This window comes from Bombina bombina, chromosome 9 (assembly GCF_027579735.1).
Source record: "Bombina bombina isolate aBomBom1 chromosome 9, aBomBom1.pri, whole genome shotgun sequence".
In the NCBI taxonomy this organism is placed as follows: domain Eukaryota; kingdom Metazoa; phylum Chordata; class Amphibia; order Anura; family Bombinatoridae; genus Bombina; species Bombina bombina.
This window is the reverse complement of record NC_069507.1, coordinates 6116236-6134604: the sequence shown is the minus strand read 5'-3', so window position 1 is coordinate 6134604 and position 18369 is coordinate 6116236. Positions and strand designations below refer to the sequence as shown.

Below are 18369 nucleotides of genomic sequence, written 5' to 3'. Positions count from 1 at the left end.
CGGGGTACATGTTAGGGTGTTAGGTGCAGACTTAGGAGGTGTTTCCCCATAGGAAACAATGGGGCTGCGTTAGGAGCTGAACGCTGCTTTTTTGCAGGTGTTAGGTTTTTTTTCAGCTCAAACAGCCCCATTGTTTCCTATGGGAGAATCGTGCACGAGCACGTTTTTGATGCCGGCCGCGTCCGTAAGCAACTCTGGTATCGAGAGTTGCATTTGCGGTAAAAATGCTCTACGCTCCTTTTTTGGAGCCTAACGCAGCATTTGTTTTAACTCTCGATACCAGAGTTAAATTTATGGTGCGGCCAGAAAAAAACCCGCGGAGCGTTAACAGCCCTTTTACCGCCGAACTCTAAATCTAGGCCCTAGACTGTTGTGTGCATCACTAGGGACCCTGCTGCTAGTCACACCTCACCTAGACTGTTGTGTGCATCACTAGGGACCCTGCTGCTAGTCACACCTCACCTAGACTGTTGTGTGCATCACTAGGTATCCTGCTGCTAGTCACACCTCACCTAGACTGTTGTGTGCATCACTAGGGACCCTGCTGCTAGTCACACCTCACCTAGACTGTTGTGTGCATCACTAGGTATCCTGCTGCTAGTCACACCTCACCTAGACTGTTGTGTGCATCACTAGGTATCCTGCTGCTAGTCACACCTCACCTAGACTGTTGTGTGCATCACTAGGGACCCTGCTGCTAGTCACACCTCAACTAGACTGTTGTGTGCATCACTAGGGACCCTGCTGCTAGTCTCACCTCACCTAGACTGTTGTGTGCATCACTAGGGACCCTGCTGCTAGTCACACCTCAACTAGACTGTTGTGTGCATCAATAGGTATCCTGCTGCTAGTCACACCTCACCTAGACTGTTGTGTGCATCACTAGGGACCCTGCTGCTAGTCACACCTCACCTAGACTGTTGTGTGCATCACTAGGGACCCTGCTGCTAGTCACACCTCACCTAGACTGTTGTGTGCATCACTAGGGACCCTGCTGCTAGTCACACCTCACCTAGACTGCTGTGTGCATCATTAGGGACCCTGCTGCTAGTCACACCTCACCTAGACTGCTGTGTGTATCACTAGGGACCCTGCTACTAGTCACACCTCACCTAGACTGTTGTGTGCATCACTAGGGACCCTGCTGCTAGTCACACCTCACCTAGACTGTTGTGTGCATCACTAGGGATCCTGCTACTAGTCACACCTCACCTAGACTGTTGTGTGCATCACTAGGGGCCCTGCTGCTAGTCACACGTCACCTAGACTGTTGTGTGCATCACTAGGGACCCTGCTGCTAGTCACACCTCACCTAGACTGTTGTGTGCATCACTAGGGACCCTGCTGCTAGTCACACCTCACCTAGACTGCTGTGTGCATCACTAGGTATCCTGCTGCTAGTCACACCTCACCTAGACTGTTGTGTGCATCACTAGGGACCCTGCTGCTAGTCACACCTCACCTAGACTGCTGTGTGCATCACTAGGGACCCTGCTGCTAGTCACACCTCACCTAGACTGTTGTGTGCATCACTAGGTATCCTGCTGCTAGTCACACCTCACCTAGACTGTTGTGTGCATCACTAGGGACCCTGCTGCTAGTCACACCTCACCTAGACTGTTGTGTGCATCAATAGGTATCCTGCTGCTAGTCACACCTCACCTAGACTGTTGTGTGCAGTACTAGGGGCCCTGCTTAGGGTTGCCATATCTGCCAATTTTTCCTGAAAACTTATGAGTTACACATGCTGAAGGGTGTGCAGGGAGGAACATGTATTAAGCTGTTCATCAGCACTATTCACGTGATATCCAGAGGCTCAATACATGTTCCCCGCATGCATAACTCCTAAGTGTCCAGGAAAACATGGCCGAGGTGGCAACCCTAGCCCTGCTGCTAGCTGCACCTCACCAAGACTGTTCTGTGCAACACTACGGGCCCACTAGGAGAGAATGAGAAAAGATCCAGGGTATGATGCACCCTCTCTGGGAATAGGATTAGTTTCAATTTTGATATAACACAAATAACAGTTGCACAGAGACAAAATGAGGGTGATCCGCAGGGGCTGGGCTGGTTTATTTAGAGATTGATACAAGATCCAGGGTATGATGCATCCTCTCTGGGAATATGATTAGTTTTAGCTTTTATATAACACAAATACGAGTTGTAGAAAGAAACTGTGGGTGATCCGCAGGGGCTGGACTAATTTATTTAGAAATTTATACAAGTTCCTGGGTATGATGCACCCTCTCTGGGAATATATAGTTTCAGTGTTTGTATCACACAAATACGAGTTCAACAAAGACAAACTGAGCGTGATCCACAGGGGCTGGGCTGGTTTATCAAACTGTACTTAGCATGTTGATATTTTCATGTAATTATTCCATACACACACCTGTCAATACAATCAATCAATCAATTACTTTATACCTTTCAATTTGAGATAAGAATTTGGTTTCAAATATTCCTTTGGTCCTCAGGCGCTCAGATATCTGCCCCCGAAATAGCAGGCCATGCTTGGTTAGGTCAATAAGGATCTGCCGGACAATCTCTCCCAGGTACATGCCACTGGTCATCTTCTCATATCTGCAGACAGTAAATATCCTATTAATGAACTGAAGGTGGAGATATGTTGCACTGGGCTAACACTTCCTTCATGCTACAGAAGTATACAATGTAAACACATCACGCTTGTCCAGATAGCTCACAATTATAGAAATATTTCTTGCCCTTCTAACTTACTGGAACAACCTGTATTAGATACTCACTGTTTAGTATAGTAGTCTGTTGCCTAGGGACAACGAATAGCAAGGCCATCTGATGATTAAGAACAAAGAATCATTTCTGTACGCTATTTGTAACATTGACACGTGGTGAGTTGTGCGTGAAAATAGTGATCGTATATATAGACAAATAGCCTATAGATGTGCCCTGCAGTTAGTCCTTGTCTACATGTGCAGGGAACACATCTTGTTCCTATGTTTCTAAGTGAACATCTTTTCTGTTCAGGGATGCATACAACTTACTTTAAGATGTCTCCCTGCTTCTGTTCCCGCAACTACCCCATGTGAGAATGTAAGCTTGCAAATCTACCTGTCCTGTCAGCTCACTAGCCTACCTGTCCTGTCAGCTCACTAGCCTACCTGTCCTGTCAGCTCACTAGACTACCTGTCCTGTCAGCTCACTAGACTACCTGTCCTGTCAGCTCACTAGACTACCTGTCCTGTCAGCTCACTAGACTACCTGTCCTGTCAGCTCACTAGACTACCTGTCCTGTCAGCTCACTAGACTACCTGTCCTGTCAGCGCACTAGACTACCTGTCCTGTCAGCTCACTAGTCTACCTGTCCTGTCAGCTCACTAGACTACCTGTCCTGTCAGCTCACTAGACTACCTGTCCGGTTAGCTCACTAGACTACCTGTCCTGTCAGCTCACTAGACTACCTGTCCTGTCAGCTCACTAGACTACCTGTCCTGTCAGCTCACTAGACTACCTGTCCTGTCAGCTCACTAGACTACCTGTCCTGTCAGCTCACTAGACTACCTGTCCTGTCAGCTCACTAGACTACCTGTCCTGTCAGCTCACTAGACTACCTGTCCTGTCAGCTCACTAGACTACCTGTCCTGTCAGTGCACTAGACTACCTGTCCTGTTAGCTCACTAGTCTACCTGTACTGTCAGCTCACTAGACTACCTGTCCTGTCAGCTCACTAGACTACCTGTCCTGTTAGCTCACTAGACTACCTGTCCTGTCAGCTCACTAGACTACCTGTCCTGTCAGCTCACTAGACTACCTGTCCTGTCAGCTCACTAGACTACCTGTCCTGTCAGCTCACTAGACTACCTGTCCTGTCAGCTCACTAGTCTACCTGTCCTGTCAGCTCACTAGACTACCTGTCCTGTCAGCTCACTAGACTACCTGTCCTGTCAGCTCACTAGACTACCTGTCCTGTCAGCTCACTAGACTACCTGTCCTGTCAGCTCACTAGACTACCTGTCCTGTTAGCTCACTAGTTTACCTGTCCTGTCAGCTCACTAGACTACCTGTCCTGTCAGCTCACTAGACTACCTGTCCTGTCAGCTCACTAGCCTACCTGTCCTGTCAGCTCACTAGACTACCTGTCCTGTCAGCGCACTAGACTACCTGTCCTGTCAGCTCACTAGTCTACCTGTCCTGTCAGCTCACTAGTCTACCTGTACTGTCAGCTCACTAGACTACCTGTCCTGTCAGCTCACTAGTTTACCTGTCCTGTCAGCTCACTAGACTACCTGTCCTGTTAGCTCACTAGACTACCTGTCCTGTCAGCTCACTAGACTACCTGTCCTGTCAGCTCACTAGTTTACCTGTCCTGTCAGCTCACTAGACTACCTGTCCTGTCAGCTCACTAGACTACCTGTCCTGTCAGCTCACTAGACTACCTGTCCTGTCAGCTCACTAGTCTACCTGTCCTGTCAGCTCACTAGACTACCTGTCCTGTCAGCGCACTAGACTACCTGTCCTGTCAGCTCACTAGTCTACCTGTACTGTCAGCTCACTAGACTACCTGTCCTGTCAGCTCACTAGTTTACCTGTCCTGTCAGCTCACTAGACTACCTGTCCTGTTAGCTCACTAGACTACCTGTCCTGTCAGCTCACTAGACTACCTGTCCTGTCAGCTCACTAGTTTACCTGTCCTGTCAGCTCACTAGACTACCTGTCCTGTCAGCTCACTAGACTACCTGTCCTGTCAGCTCACTAGACTACCTGTCCTGTCAGCTCACTAGTCTACCTGTCCTGTCAGCTCACTAGACTACCTGTCCTGTCAGCTCACTAGTCTACCTGTCCTGTCAGCTCACTAGTCTACCTGTCCTGTCAGCTCACTAGACTACCTGTCCTGTCAGCTCACTAGACTACCTGTCCTGTCAGCTCACTAGACTACCTGTCCTGTCAGCTCACTAGACTACCTGTCCTGTCAGCTCACTAGACTACCTGTCCTGTCAGCTCACTAGTCTACCTGTCCTGTCAGCTCACTAGTCTACCTGTCCTGTCAGCTCACTAGACTACCTGTCCTGTCAGCTCACTAGACTACCTGTCCTGTCAGCTCACTAGTCTACCTGTCCTGTCAGCTCACTAGACTACCTGTCCTGTCAGCTCACTAGACTACCTGTCCTGTCAGCTCACTAGTCTACCTGTCCTGTCAGCTCACTAGTCTACCTGTCCTGTCAGCTCACTAGACTACCTGTCCTGTCAGCTCACTAGTCTACCTGTCCTGTCAGCTCACTAGACTACCTGTCCTGTCAGCTCACTAGACTACCTGTCCTGTCAGCTCACTAGACTACCTGTCCTGTCAGCTCACTAGACTACCTGTCCTGTCAGCTCACTAGTCTACCTGTCCTGTCAGCTCACTAGTCTACCTGTCCTGTCAGCGCACTAGACTACCTGTCCTGTCAGCGCACTAGACTACCTGTCCTGTCAGCTCACTAGTTTACCTGTCCTGTCAGCTCACTAGTCTACCTGTCCTGTCAGCTCACTAGACTACCTGTCCTGTCAGCTCACTAGTCTACCTGTCCTGTCAGCTCACTAGTCTACCTGTCCTGTCAGCTCACTAGACTACCTGTCCTGTCAGCTCACTAGACTACCTGTCCTGTCAGCTCACTAGACTACCTGTCCTGTCAGCTCACTAGTCTACCTGTCCTGTCAGCTCACTAGTCTACCTGTCCTGTCAGCTCACTAGACTACCTGTCCTGTCAGCTCACTAGCCTACCTGTCCTGTCAGCTCACTAGACTACCTGTCCTGTCAGCTCACTAGACTACCTGTCCTGTCAGCTCACTAGACTACCTGTCCTGTCAGCTCACTAGCCTACCTGTCCTGTCAGCTCACTAGTCTACCTGTCCTGTCAGCTCACTAGACTACCTGTCCTGTCAGCTCACTAGACTACCTGTCCTGTCAGCTCACTAGACTACCTGTCCTGTCAGCTCACTAGCCTACCTGTCCTGTCAGCTCACTAGTCTACCTGTCCTGTCAGCTCACTAGCCTACCTGTCCTGTCAGCTCACTAGACTACCTGTCCTGTCAGCTCACTAGTTTACCTGTCCTGTCAGCTCACTAGACTACCTGTCCTGTCAGCTCACTAGTCTACCTGTCCTGTCAGCTCACTAGTCTACCTGTCCTGTCAGCTCACTAGTCTACCTGTCCTGTCAGCTCACTAGACTACCTGTTCTGTCAGCTCACTAGTTTACCTGTGCTGTCAGCTCACTAGACTACCTGTCCTGTCAGCTCACTAGTCTACCTGTCCTGTCAGCTCACTAGTTTACCTGTCCTGTCAGCTCACTAGACTACCTGTCCTGTCAGCTCACTAGACTACCTGTCCTGTCAGCTCACTAGACTACCTGTCCTGTCAGCTCACTAGTCTACCTGTCCTGTCAGCTCACTAGTCTACCTGTCCTGTCAGCTCACTAGTCTACCTGTCCTGTCAGCTCACTAGACTACCTGTCCTGTCAGCTCACTAGACTACCTGTCCTGTCAGCTCACTAGTCTACCTGTCCTGTCAGCTCACTAGACTACCTGTCCTGTCAGCTCACTAGCCTACCTGTCCTGTCAGCTCACTAGCCTACCTGTCCTGTCAGCTCACTAGCCTACCTGTCCTGTCAGCTCACTAGACTACCTGTCCTGTCAGATCACTAGTCTACCTGTCCTGTCAGATCACTAGTCTACCTGTCCTGTCAGCTCACTAGTCTACCTGTCCTGTCAGCTCACTAGACTACCTGTCCTGTCAGCTCACTAGACTACCTGTCCTGTCAGCTCACTAGACTACCTGTCCTGTCAGCTCACTAGTCTACCTGTCCTGTCAGCTCACTAGTCTACCTGTCCTGTCAGCTCACTAGTCTACCTGTCCTGTCAGCGCACTAGTCTACCTGTCCTGTCAGCGCACTAGTCTACCTGTCCTGTCAGCTCACTAGACTACCTGTCCTGTCAGCTCACTAGTTTACCTGTCCTGTCAGCGCACTAGTCTACCTGTCCTGTCAGCGCACTAGTCTACCTGTCCTGTCAGCTCACTAGACTACCTGTCCTGTAAGTAATGGCATATCACATAAACATCAGATGTTTCAAACAGCTTACAGCCAAGGATCCCTTATTACTGCCAATTAATCAGGTATACCGGTGCAGAAGTCCAGTCTTTTGTAATGTCTGTAACACCAGGTTAATACTGTGGCTGTATTGGAAGACGCTGATCCGCTTTGCAGCTTCCAACCGCTGTCAAGTCTGAGTGGTTCGTGAGAACACCTAACATATGTCACAAAGCTTGAACTACAACCCTACGCGTTTCATCTGCAAATAATGTGCAGACTTCTTCAGGGGTTAATACCTGAAATGGTATATCCCTAGTTGCTATAAGCTCTGTTTTAAAATTGCCGGGACCGGAAATGATGTAAGGGGAGCTGGCTACCAAGCCGCATACTTTACTTGCCAGGTCCAAAAGCGATACATATTAAGTACACATTACACAAGATACAAATGAACAACTTAACATATAAACGCCATGGTAATTATTACAGACAATTGCATAATTTTAGTAACAGACTGATAGCTAGAATAAACATTCATACAAACCAGATGGAAAAATCTTGGGACATTTGAGTCTCTTTCATTTGTGCCTGTCATTATTTATATGGAGGCATATTAACACGCAAGTACTAATTTCTTACAGACTCCTCTGGACAATCCATTTGATTTCCATATTAATACATTTTTTTGTATGAATTTTATCACATATTGATGTGATTTTTTATACACTGTTTTAGCATTTTTAGGACTTGGTCTATATTAAGTGTGCTGATATATTTTATCTGTTGTCTATTGTCAATTTTCTACTTGGTTTATATCATAGCTGCACTATGACAGACTTTAGTCCAGATTCTGAATTAGCTGTTATGGATTCTATCATTGCCCAATCTGACATAGGAGGGTGGGAGCGCCCTATAAGACCGAGAGCAATAAATTTACTGGACCCGAGATTAAAGCATTTTAAATTACTTGAAAAATTACTTATCTCAGAAGCTAAAGAATGGCAGGACCTAATCCTTTTAGACAATTACATTCTACAAGATATGGCAGTAACCAAGTGCGCATGTGCACGAAACGCGTCTGCGTTTGACTCTTACTGCAATGCACGGTTTGTTTTTAAGTGTGTATGACCTATCCATGTTTTTAGTTGTTGACAACACACTTGAAGATTATTTTACTATGGGAAATCTTCTTTTGTATGCTGCAGTGCGCGCACCTGCCTGGAACTTCCACTTGTTTTGCATGTGCAGTAGACACGCTTGTAGCTGTACTGGCTACACCTGAATGCTTTCAGTATACCCTCTCTATATTGTGCTGCTGAGAATACCTGCTCCTGAGATTTATCCTACATTTGGATTAGAGGTATTGTTGTGCGCTTTTCCCTACAGACACTGCGTGTTCTCTACATGATGTGATACCTAGAGGTTTAAGAATTTTTACATTTCCTGCATTTCAGCTTGAAGAGGTAGAATTTACAACTGAGTGGAAAAAAGTGTTACATGACTGCTGAATAACACTAATTCGAATTCTGATCAGATACAGAGAATATAGAATTGGTTCATTAAATGACAAAATTACTGAGACCATTAATGAAATAAATCCTTATTTAAAAGAGGAAAAACGGGAAAATCTCAGTAGTAGTATTAGGAATAGAGTAAGCTCTTTAGAGAACACTGTTATGGCTGCCAAAACCCATAAACTAAATAGGGATATAAAAGACTTCAAGGAGGACAAAATCTACTCCTATCGCAAGAAAACAACCAAAACAAAAATAAAAACATACTATAATACATCAAAGGAAGACGGAAACGATATTGGGACCAACAACTATAACAAAGTAATAGGAAATATAGAGAAAAATCAGTAATTGGAGACAAAATAGGGAACCCGTTGTGGAAAAGGTGAATGGTAACAATAATAATACGAATAAAGGAAATCCCAAACTATACAAATGCAATACGGTTCCAACTGATGGTCAATATAAGACAAGTATAGTAGGGAATAAACTGGAAAAAAATTCACAGTATTCCCACTTCAAATAGATACTCATCCTTTGGTGAGGGTTGTGATGAGGAGGCTTTTGTGAAAAGCTACTTAATGCAGACAGTTGTATTTGTTAGTAAGTGCTCAGTGGAGCAAGCCTCTTTTGTTTTGTTTATGTTTATTTTGCCTGTTTTTTTGCCAGACCTGATAATAAACAGACTGTATTTTATAAAGCTACAACCTTGTGTGGTGTTTCTAGCTTTGAGGACTGTGTGTTTCCAAGATCCCAGGTCACATATGGTGGAGAATGCAGGCAACACACTGATAGTCTGTTAAGGAAACAATACCACACTTAAAATGGAGGAAGTTGTAAAGGCTTTACTACAGGCTACGGCCTCACAGCAACAGGCCACTGCCACACAGCAGCAAGCTACTGCCAGCCAGCAAGAAAATATTGCAGTACTACAACAACTGGTATTAACACAAAGAGAGGAACAGCAGAATATCACACGTACCATGCAGCAGGAGATTCGAGGCCTATCTGAAAGACTGGGCAGGTGTGCTGCAGAAATTCCACACAGTTCTAAGACTCTGAGAGTAACTATTTGCAAAAGATGGTGGCTACAGATGATGTGGAGGCTTACCTGATGGCTTTTGAAAGGACAGCCGAAAGAGAAGGGTGGCCTGCGTCTGAATGGGCAAGTCTCCTTGCGCCATTTCTGAGTGGAGAACCTCAGAAGGCATATTATGATTTGGAGCCTGAGCAGGCCAGTGACTATAAAAAGCTAAAAACAGAAATCTTGGCCCGCCTGGGAGTAACGATAGCAGTGAGGGCCCAGCGATTTCACTCCTGGACTTACAGTCAAGACAAAGCCGTGCGGTCACAGATGTTTGACTTGATACATCTTGCCAGGAAATGGCTATAGCCAGAGGTCAACTCAGCTAGTCAAATTGTGGAACAGCTCGTGATGGACCGGTTCCTTCGAGGATTGCCTGTTTCCCTGTGGCGGTGGGTCAGCCAGATTGAACCTAAAACTGCTGACGGTCTAGTTGCGCCCTGGTGTAACGCTATTTGACTGCCAGAGAGTTTCTACTAATCCCCAACCAGGAAAGACCTAGAACCCCGAAGATCCAGAGTCCCAGTAAATTGGGTAAGACTGTTCCGGGGAAAAGGGGGTATCGGGAGGAGCAGATGGGTTTTTACAACCCGAGGGACATTACAGCAAGGGACAAGAGTTTTGTGAGGCAGGAAGGGTCCACAATAGCCTCAAAGATGTTGTCTAATGCTAATATTAAATGTTTTCAATGTAAAGAGTATGGACATTTTGCAAAGGACTGCCCTGAGAATGATGTTGCTATGGAATGTAATGTTGGCAATATGAGAGACAATTATTCATTGTACTCTCGCTCAGTATATGTAATTACCAAAAATGATTGTTTAAATGGCCACCCTTGGTGCACTGTAAGGGTGGAGGGAAATGAAATTAAAGCTTTGCTGGACTCTGGTAGCATGGTTACGCTCATAGACAGGGGTCTGTTGAGAAATACTCCTATTGATAATTACCAGAACCTAGATATTGCTTGTGTCCATGGGGGCATACACAAGTATCCAACTGCTAAAGTACTTCTTGAAACTCAAAATGGCCCTATAAATCATAGAATTGGTTTAGTGGATAAATTAGTCCATGAAATGATAATAGGCAGAGATTTTCCCCATTTTTGAATCTATGGGATGCTGCTGAGGAAAATTCACCGGATTCAGTAGAGGGCGCTGTTTGTGACTTTCCCTTTTCTGATTTATTGGTGGATGACTTAGACAAAATAACTCCTGCTAGAGGGAAACACTCAACCCCTATGGAAACCCTAGTTGGAGGTAATACTGAACAGAATAATACAGGTCAATCTAATATATCTGAACCTGATGTAGAAATAACTGACCTAGAGGTTAGCCCAAGTAACTTTAGGGCTGCACAATGGGAGGATCCAACTTTAGCTGTGGCTAGAAACTATATTTCCATAAGAAATGGCACCCCCATTAATACTGATAAAGCGCTCACCTATCCATACTTTGAAGTGGAAAATTATTTATTGTACAGAGTTGGGAAAAAGGAGTCTGTCAAACAGCTGTTAGTACCCCAGGCATATCGACACACTGTATTAAACCTGGCACATAGCCACATACTTGGGGGGCACTTGGGGATTGAAAAAACCAGAGAGAGAATTCTTAGGAGGTTTTATTGGCCAGGTGTAATGGCATCTATCACAAATTATTGTTCTTCTTGCCCTGAATGCCAATTAACTGCCCCTCTTACAGCATACCGTAGCCCCTTGGTGCCCTTACCCATAATTGAGGTCCCATTTGAACGCATTGTTATGGATTTTGTGGGTCCTCTTGTAAAGTCTGCAAGGGGGCACCAGTATATATTGGTAATAGTAGACTATGCTACACGTTACCCTGAGGCAATACCCATGCATACTACTTCAGCAAAAGCAATTGCTAAGGAGTTAATGTTAATGTTCGACTTCCGGCCGGTGGGTGGAGCCAACAGGTAGCTGTGCAGGTGGCTGCCTGAAACTTCACCTCTCCCTGCAGGGGATTCAAGCTACTATTCTCCGGCATACTGAAGGCTACCGGTGCCCTAGTCTCTGTGCTTAGGCTGGTACATGATCTGCGGATCTCAGAGTGGAAGTCTGCATGAGGCATTAAAGTGCTAAGTTGCTTTGGCACCTTGATTAGAACACCCCGATGTATGTAAGCACTATGGCATACAGCTATCTCCTATAACCTGCTGCACCTGTGTGATTCTGAAGACATTGTGCTTTTCCTGAAAGGCGGACACTTTACAAATCCCGCTTACAGCTCACCTGTAAGGACGAGAACGGAGAACGCTGAACGCTGAGACCCAGCCACATGGTTTAGCACTAAAATTATGTGCTGATATCGGGGTCCGAGCTGGAACACGTGTCCCGTTAAGAAAGGGATAGCCCAGGAGATACCGGTTAGCCTATGCCGGTTGGCTAAACAACAGCTCCATCTTTTAGAGGGACTATATGCGACGGATCACTGTATGGCAATAAATACATTTAACGCACCTGTGGAGATTGTCAGCGCTCGCATGGTCCACAGAGAGATACGGATGAGCAGTGACCTGTGAGTAGTGGCAGCAGTCCCGCGGACTCTGGCGTCTGGAACTATTGGAGCGACTTGGTTTGCGGCTGCCCGGGATTCAGGTGGTGGGTCCAGGGCTGGGTGTCGCTCCCTGGAGGAGCGGTCAGTGTTTCCTTGCTTGCTTTCTGAGGTGGACAATCTGGGGCAATGCAGCGCTGAAAAGATCCCGCACACCTTCAGCAACACCTTAAGCCAAAAAGAACCAACAGAACGGATCAACAACTAGAGAGTGAGAATAGGCTCTCCCGCAGGTACTTTTTTCTTTTGAGCCAGTAGATGGCAGTAAAGAGCTGGGAGTTTCTATCCGTTGGTGGCGTGCCATGGTGAGTCGTGGCATATAACCGGTCCATCTGTTAAAATCAGACTGTAGAGCTCTCTATTTTCATTTTCATGCAGTCTTACGCCAGAAAAGGCTAAACACCGGAGCTAAGCTAAGTGGTAATATTTCCTTTATATATATACCTACGTTACACAAGGCTCGGCTCTATAAGGTGAATCCTATCGAGTGCAGTCTCATACATGAAGGGACCAGTGATGTGCAGTCACTAGAGGCAGGTGAGGCAGTGCTTCACCTCTCATATGGGCAAAAATATATTTTTTTTATTGGCTTTAAAAAAAAATTGTAATTTTTTTTCCCCAGCATTTTTTTTTCTCACAGCTATATGTTGTGCAATGGAGAGGCACAAGCAGGTCTGCCCACCATTACACAACATGCTGCACCATCTACTGGATGAAAGTGATTAAGATCATTGCATGGCCCATTAACTGCTTATTTGAGGCAGTCCTATTTGGGCTGAACCAATCCAGCGAGAGGCATTAGTAAGTGGAACATAGGGTTGGGGCTGGATGTTAAATCATATAAAACAAAACAAAAACGGAAAAAAAACAACTTTCATATATTTTGTTGCTGTCCTGTGAACCTGCTAGCTTTGCTAAAGTGAAAAAGAGAGTTCTGTTCTTCCCCTCTAAGTGCAGTGGAATGTGCCACTGTCACTTCCTGAATCCTTACAGAGCAGGAAAAGAGGCACAGAGAGCAGTGTTTCAGCCACATCTTATTAAAGTAAGATTTTACTGAAAGGGATTCTGTTAGTGAAAATGATAATTTAATGAATGTGGTTTAGTGTTTGTTTACTCTTTTACAGCAGGGTCGTTTTCGTATTTTGTTTACTCAAACTTTACACCCACTAACTTAGCAGCTTGCCTCTGTACTTCACACTAAATTATAGACTAATTTTCTGAACTCTCTGTAGCTCTGCTGTTTTATTACTTAAAATGCAGTGGACCCCCCCCCCCCCCTTGTGTGTGTGTGTGTCTCTCTCTCTCTCTCTCTCTCTCTATCTATCCATCTCTCTCCTTATGTGTTGTTCTCCCCCATGGTCTCTTTCTCTCTCTGTCTCTCTTCCTCCCCCTCTGACTCTCATCCCTTATGTAATGAAAGAATCTATAAGCATAATTTGCAGCATTAAAGTAAAAAGTATGTTTTAAACATATTTTAATGGGCATGGATTTCTAGATCTCATAATCAGAGCAAGCACTGTGTTATCTGGCAAGAGTTTCTGTTACAATCCTTTTAGACTAAAATCAGATGTTTACTAAGTTGACCAGTTTTCCAAGACACCATTTAAAGGGACATGAAACCCATATGCAAATTTAAATAACTTTCCAATTTACATCTAATATCTAATTTTCTTCATTCTTTTGATGTCCTTTGTTGAAAATCATATCTAAATATGCTCAGTAGCTGCTGATTGGTGGCTGCACATAGATACCTCATGTGATTGGCTCACCCATGTGCATTGCTATTTCTTCAACAAAGGATATCTAAAGAATGAAGGCGTATCATGCCACTGCCTCACCAGCCTCTGACATCACTGCACGTCACTGGAAGGGACCGGCCTATAAGCTTGACTTGGAAGTTTTGAGACTTTTGACTGGTAAGGCCAGTCTGGTGAACTGCTAAGTTAACATTTTGACTCTATCTTTAGCCGTAGACACACAAGCGGCTGCTCTATAGCCTCACCATAACCTGTTCAGTTACTAACATTATTAAGATGCTCATATGTATGCATATTTACAGGCTTTACAGGCTTATGGTTAATATGGATGGGTGAATACTGTGTAACCTGCTAAAGAATTTGTCATATGCTTATTTACATGTCTATGGTTAAATATAGCTGTGTGAATACTGTGCGAATACTGTGTAACCAGTTAAAGAAGTTGGCATAGGGTACTTCCAATAACCACAGTACTCTGAGTGTTCTAGCTGAAGGCTGTTCTTTTTATCAGCTGACTTGTGTAATAAGGATAATCGATAGGCAGAGTATAGACAGGAGCTAGGTTTTGTTTTTGTTTTTTTGTGTTTTTTTTATTTTTATTTATTTATTATTTTTTCTCACTCACGATTGCAATAAGGTTTTCATATTTTTATTTTTTTATTTTTTTTGCACTGTACTCCTCACGATACACTACTTATACACAGCCTGTTCACAGAAACCAGTAAAGAAATTCTACTGACAATAAAAAAGTAAAAAACATAATTTATGTAAGAACTTACCTGATAAATTCATTTCTTTCATATTAGCAAGAGTCCATGAGCTAGTGACGTATGGGATATACATTCCTACCAGGAGGGGCAAAGTTTCCCAAACCTCACAATGCCTATAAATACACCCCTCACCACACCCACAAATCAGTTTAACGAATAGCCAAGAAGTGGGGTGATAAGAAAAAAGTGCGAAAGCATATAAAATAAGGAATTCGAATAATTGTGCTTTATACAAAAAAATCATAACCACCACAAAAAGGGTGGGCCTCATGGACTCTTGCTAATATGAAAGAAATGAATTTATCAGGTAAGTTCTTACATAAATTATGTTTTCTTTCATGTAATTAGCAAGAGTCCATGAGCTAGTGACGTATGGGATAATGACTACCCAAGATGTGGATCTTTCCACGCAAGAGTCACTAGAGAGGGAGGGATAAAATAAAGACAGCCAATTCCTGCTGAAAATAATCCACACCCAAAATAAAGTTTAATGAAAACATAAGCAGAAGATTCAAACTGAAACCGCTGCCTGAAGTACTTTTCTACCAAAAACTGCTTCAGAAGAAGAAAACACATCAAAATGGTAGAATTTAGTAAAAGTATGCAAAGAGGACCAAGTTGCTGCTTTGCAAATCTGATCAACCGAAGCTTCATTCCTAAACGCCCAGGAAGTAGAAACTGACCAAGTAGAATGAGCTGTAATCCTTTGAGGCAGAGTTTTACCCGACTCGACATAGGCATGATGAATTAAAGATTTCAACCAAGATGCCAAAGAAATTGCAGAAGCTTTCTGGCCTTTTCTAGAACCAGAAAAGATAACAAATAGACTAGAAGTCTTTCGGAAAGATTTAGTAGCTTCAACATAATATTTCAAAGCTCTAACAACATCCAAAGAATGCAACGATTTCTCCTTAGAATTCTTAGGATTAGGACATAAAGAAGGAACCACAATTTCTCTACTAATGTTGTTGGAATTCACAACCTTAGGTAAAAATTGAAAAGAAGTTCGCAACACCGCCTTATCCTGATGAAAAATCAGAAAAGGAGACTCACAAGAAAGAGCAGATAATTCAGAGACTCTTCTGGCAGAAGAGATCGCCAAAAGGAACAAAACTTTCCAAGAAAGTAATTTAATGTCCAATGAATGCATGGGTTCAAAAGGAGGAGCTTGAAGAGCCCCCAGAACCAAATTCAAACTCCAAGGAGGAGAAATTGACTTAATGACAGGTTTTATACGAACCAAAGCTTGTACAAAACAATGAATATCAGGAAGATTAGCAATCTTTCTGTGAAAAAGAACAGAAAGATCAGAGATTTGTCCTTTCAAGGAACTTGCGGACAAACCTTTATCTAAACCATCCTGAAGAAACTGTAAAATTCTCGGTATTCTAAAAGAATGCCAAGAAAAATGATGAGAAAGACACCAAGAAATATAAGTCTTCCAGACTCTATAATATATCTCTCTAGATACAGATTTACGAGCCTGTAACATAGTATTAATCACAGAGTCAGAGAAACCTCTTTGACCAAGAATCAAGCGTTCAATCTCCATACCTTTAAATTTAAGGATTTGAGATCCTGATGGAAAAAAGGACCTTGCGACAGAAGGTCTGGCCTTAACGGAAGAGTCCACGGTTGGCAAGAGGCCATCCGGACAAGATCCGCATACCAAAACCTGTGAGGCCATGCTGGAGCTACCAGCAGAACAAACTAGCATTCCTTCAGAATCTTGGAGATTACTCTTGGAAGAAGAACTAGAGGTGGAAAGATATAGGCAGGATGATACTTCCAAGGAAGTGATAATGCATCCACTGCCTCCGCCTGAGGATCCCGGGATCTGGACAGATACCTGGGAAGTTTCTTGTTTAGATGAGACAACATCAGATCTATTTCTGGAAGTTCCCACATTTGAACAATCTGAAGAAATACCTCTGGGTGAAGAGACCATTCGCCCCGGATGCAACGTTTGGCGACTGAGATAATCCGCTTCCCAATTGTCTATACCTGGGATATGAACCGCAGAGATTAGACAGGAGCTGGATTCCACCCAAACCAGAATTTGAGATACTTCTTTCATAGCCAGAGGACTGTGAGTCCCTCCTTGATGATTGATGTATGCCACAGTTGTGACATTGTCTGTCTGAAAACAAATGAACGATTCTCTCTTCAGAAGAGGCCAAGACTGAAGAGCTCTAAAAATTGCACGGAGTTCCAAAATATTGATCGGTAATCTCACCTCCTGAGATTCCCAAACTCCTTGTGCCGTCAGAGACACAGCTCCCCAACCTGTAAGACTTGCATCTGTTGAAATTACAGTCCAGGTCGGAAGAACAAAAGAAGCCCCCTGAATTAAACGATGGTGATCTGCCCACCACGTCAGAGAGTGTCGTACAATCGGTTTTAAAGATATTAATTGAGATATCTTTGTGTAATCCCTGCACCATTGATTCAGCATACAGAGCTGAAGAGGTCGCATGTGAAAACGAGCAAAGGGGATCGCGTCCGATGCAGCAGTCATAAGACCTAGAATTTCCATGCATAAGGCTACCGAAGGGAATGATTGTGACTGAAGGTTTCGACAAGCTGAAATCAATTTTAGACGTCTCTTGTCTGTCAAAGACACAGTCATGGACACTGAATCTATCTGGAAACCCAGAAAGGTTACCCTTGTCTGAGGAATCAATGAACTTTTTAGTGAATTGATCCTCCAACCATGATCTTGAAAAACAACACAAGTCGATTCGTATGAGATTCTGCTAAATGTAAAGACTGAGCAAGTACCAAGATATCGTCCAAATAAGGAAATACCACAATACCCTGTTCTCTGATTACAGACAGAAGGGCACCAAGAACCTTTGTAAAAATTCTTGGAGCTGTAGCTAGGCCAAACGGCAGAGCCACAAACTGGTAATGCTTGTCCAGGAAAGAGAATCTCAGGAACTGATAGTGATCTGGATGAATCGGAATATGCAGATATGCATCCTGTAAATCTATTGTGGACATATAATGCCCTTGCTGAACAAAAGGCAAGATAGTCCTTACAGTTACCATTTTGAATGTTGGTATCCTTACATAACGATTCAATATTTTTAGATCCAGAACTGGTCTGTAGGAATTCTCCTTCTTTGGTACAATGAAGAGATTCGAATAAAACCCCAGCCCCTGTTCCAGAACTGGAACTGGCATAATTACTCCAGCCAACTCTAGATCTGAAACACATTTCAGAAATGCTTGAGCTTTCACTGGATTTACTGGGACACGGGAAAGAAAAAATCTCTTTGCAGGAGGTCTTATCTTGAAACCAATTCTGTACCCTTCTGAAACGATGTTCTGAATCCAAAGATTGTGAACAGAATTGATCCAAATTTCTTTGAAAAAACGTAACCTGCCCCCTACCAGCTGAGCTAGAATGAGGGCCGCACCTTCATGTGGACTTAGAAGCTGGCTTTGCTTTTCTAGAAGGCTTGGATTTATTCCAGACTGGAGATGGTTTCCAAACTGAAACTGCTCCTGAGGATGAAGGATCAGGCTTTTGTTCTTTGTTGAAACGAAAGGAACGAAAACGATTATTAGCCCTGTTTTTACCCTTAGATTTTTTATCCTGTGGTAAAAAAGTTCCTTTCCCACCAGT

General features: G+C 44.3%; 1 protein-coding gene across 1 annotated transcript in view; it reads right to left on the bottom strand.

Moving 5' to 3' along the window:
* Positions 1 to 18369, bottom strand: part of HKDC1 (hexokinase domain containing 1) — a gene marked incomplete in the record, with an annotated part of 292645 nt that overhangs the window by 57090 nt on the left and 217186 nt on the right. The window contains 1 exon segment of the mRNA XM_053692300.1: positions 2428 to 2583. Within this exon segment, the coding sequence (XP_053548275.1) occupies positions 2428 to 2583 (156 nt within the window).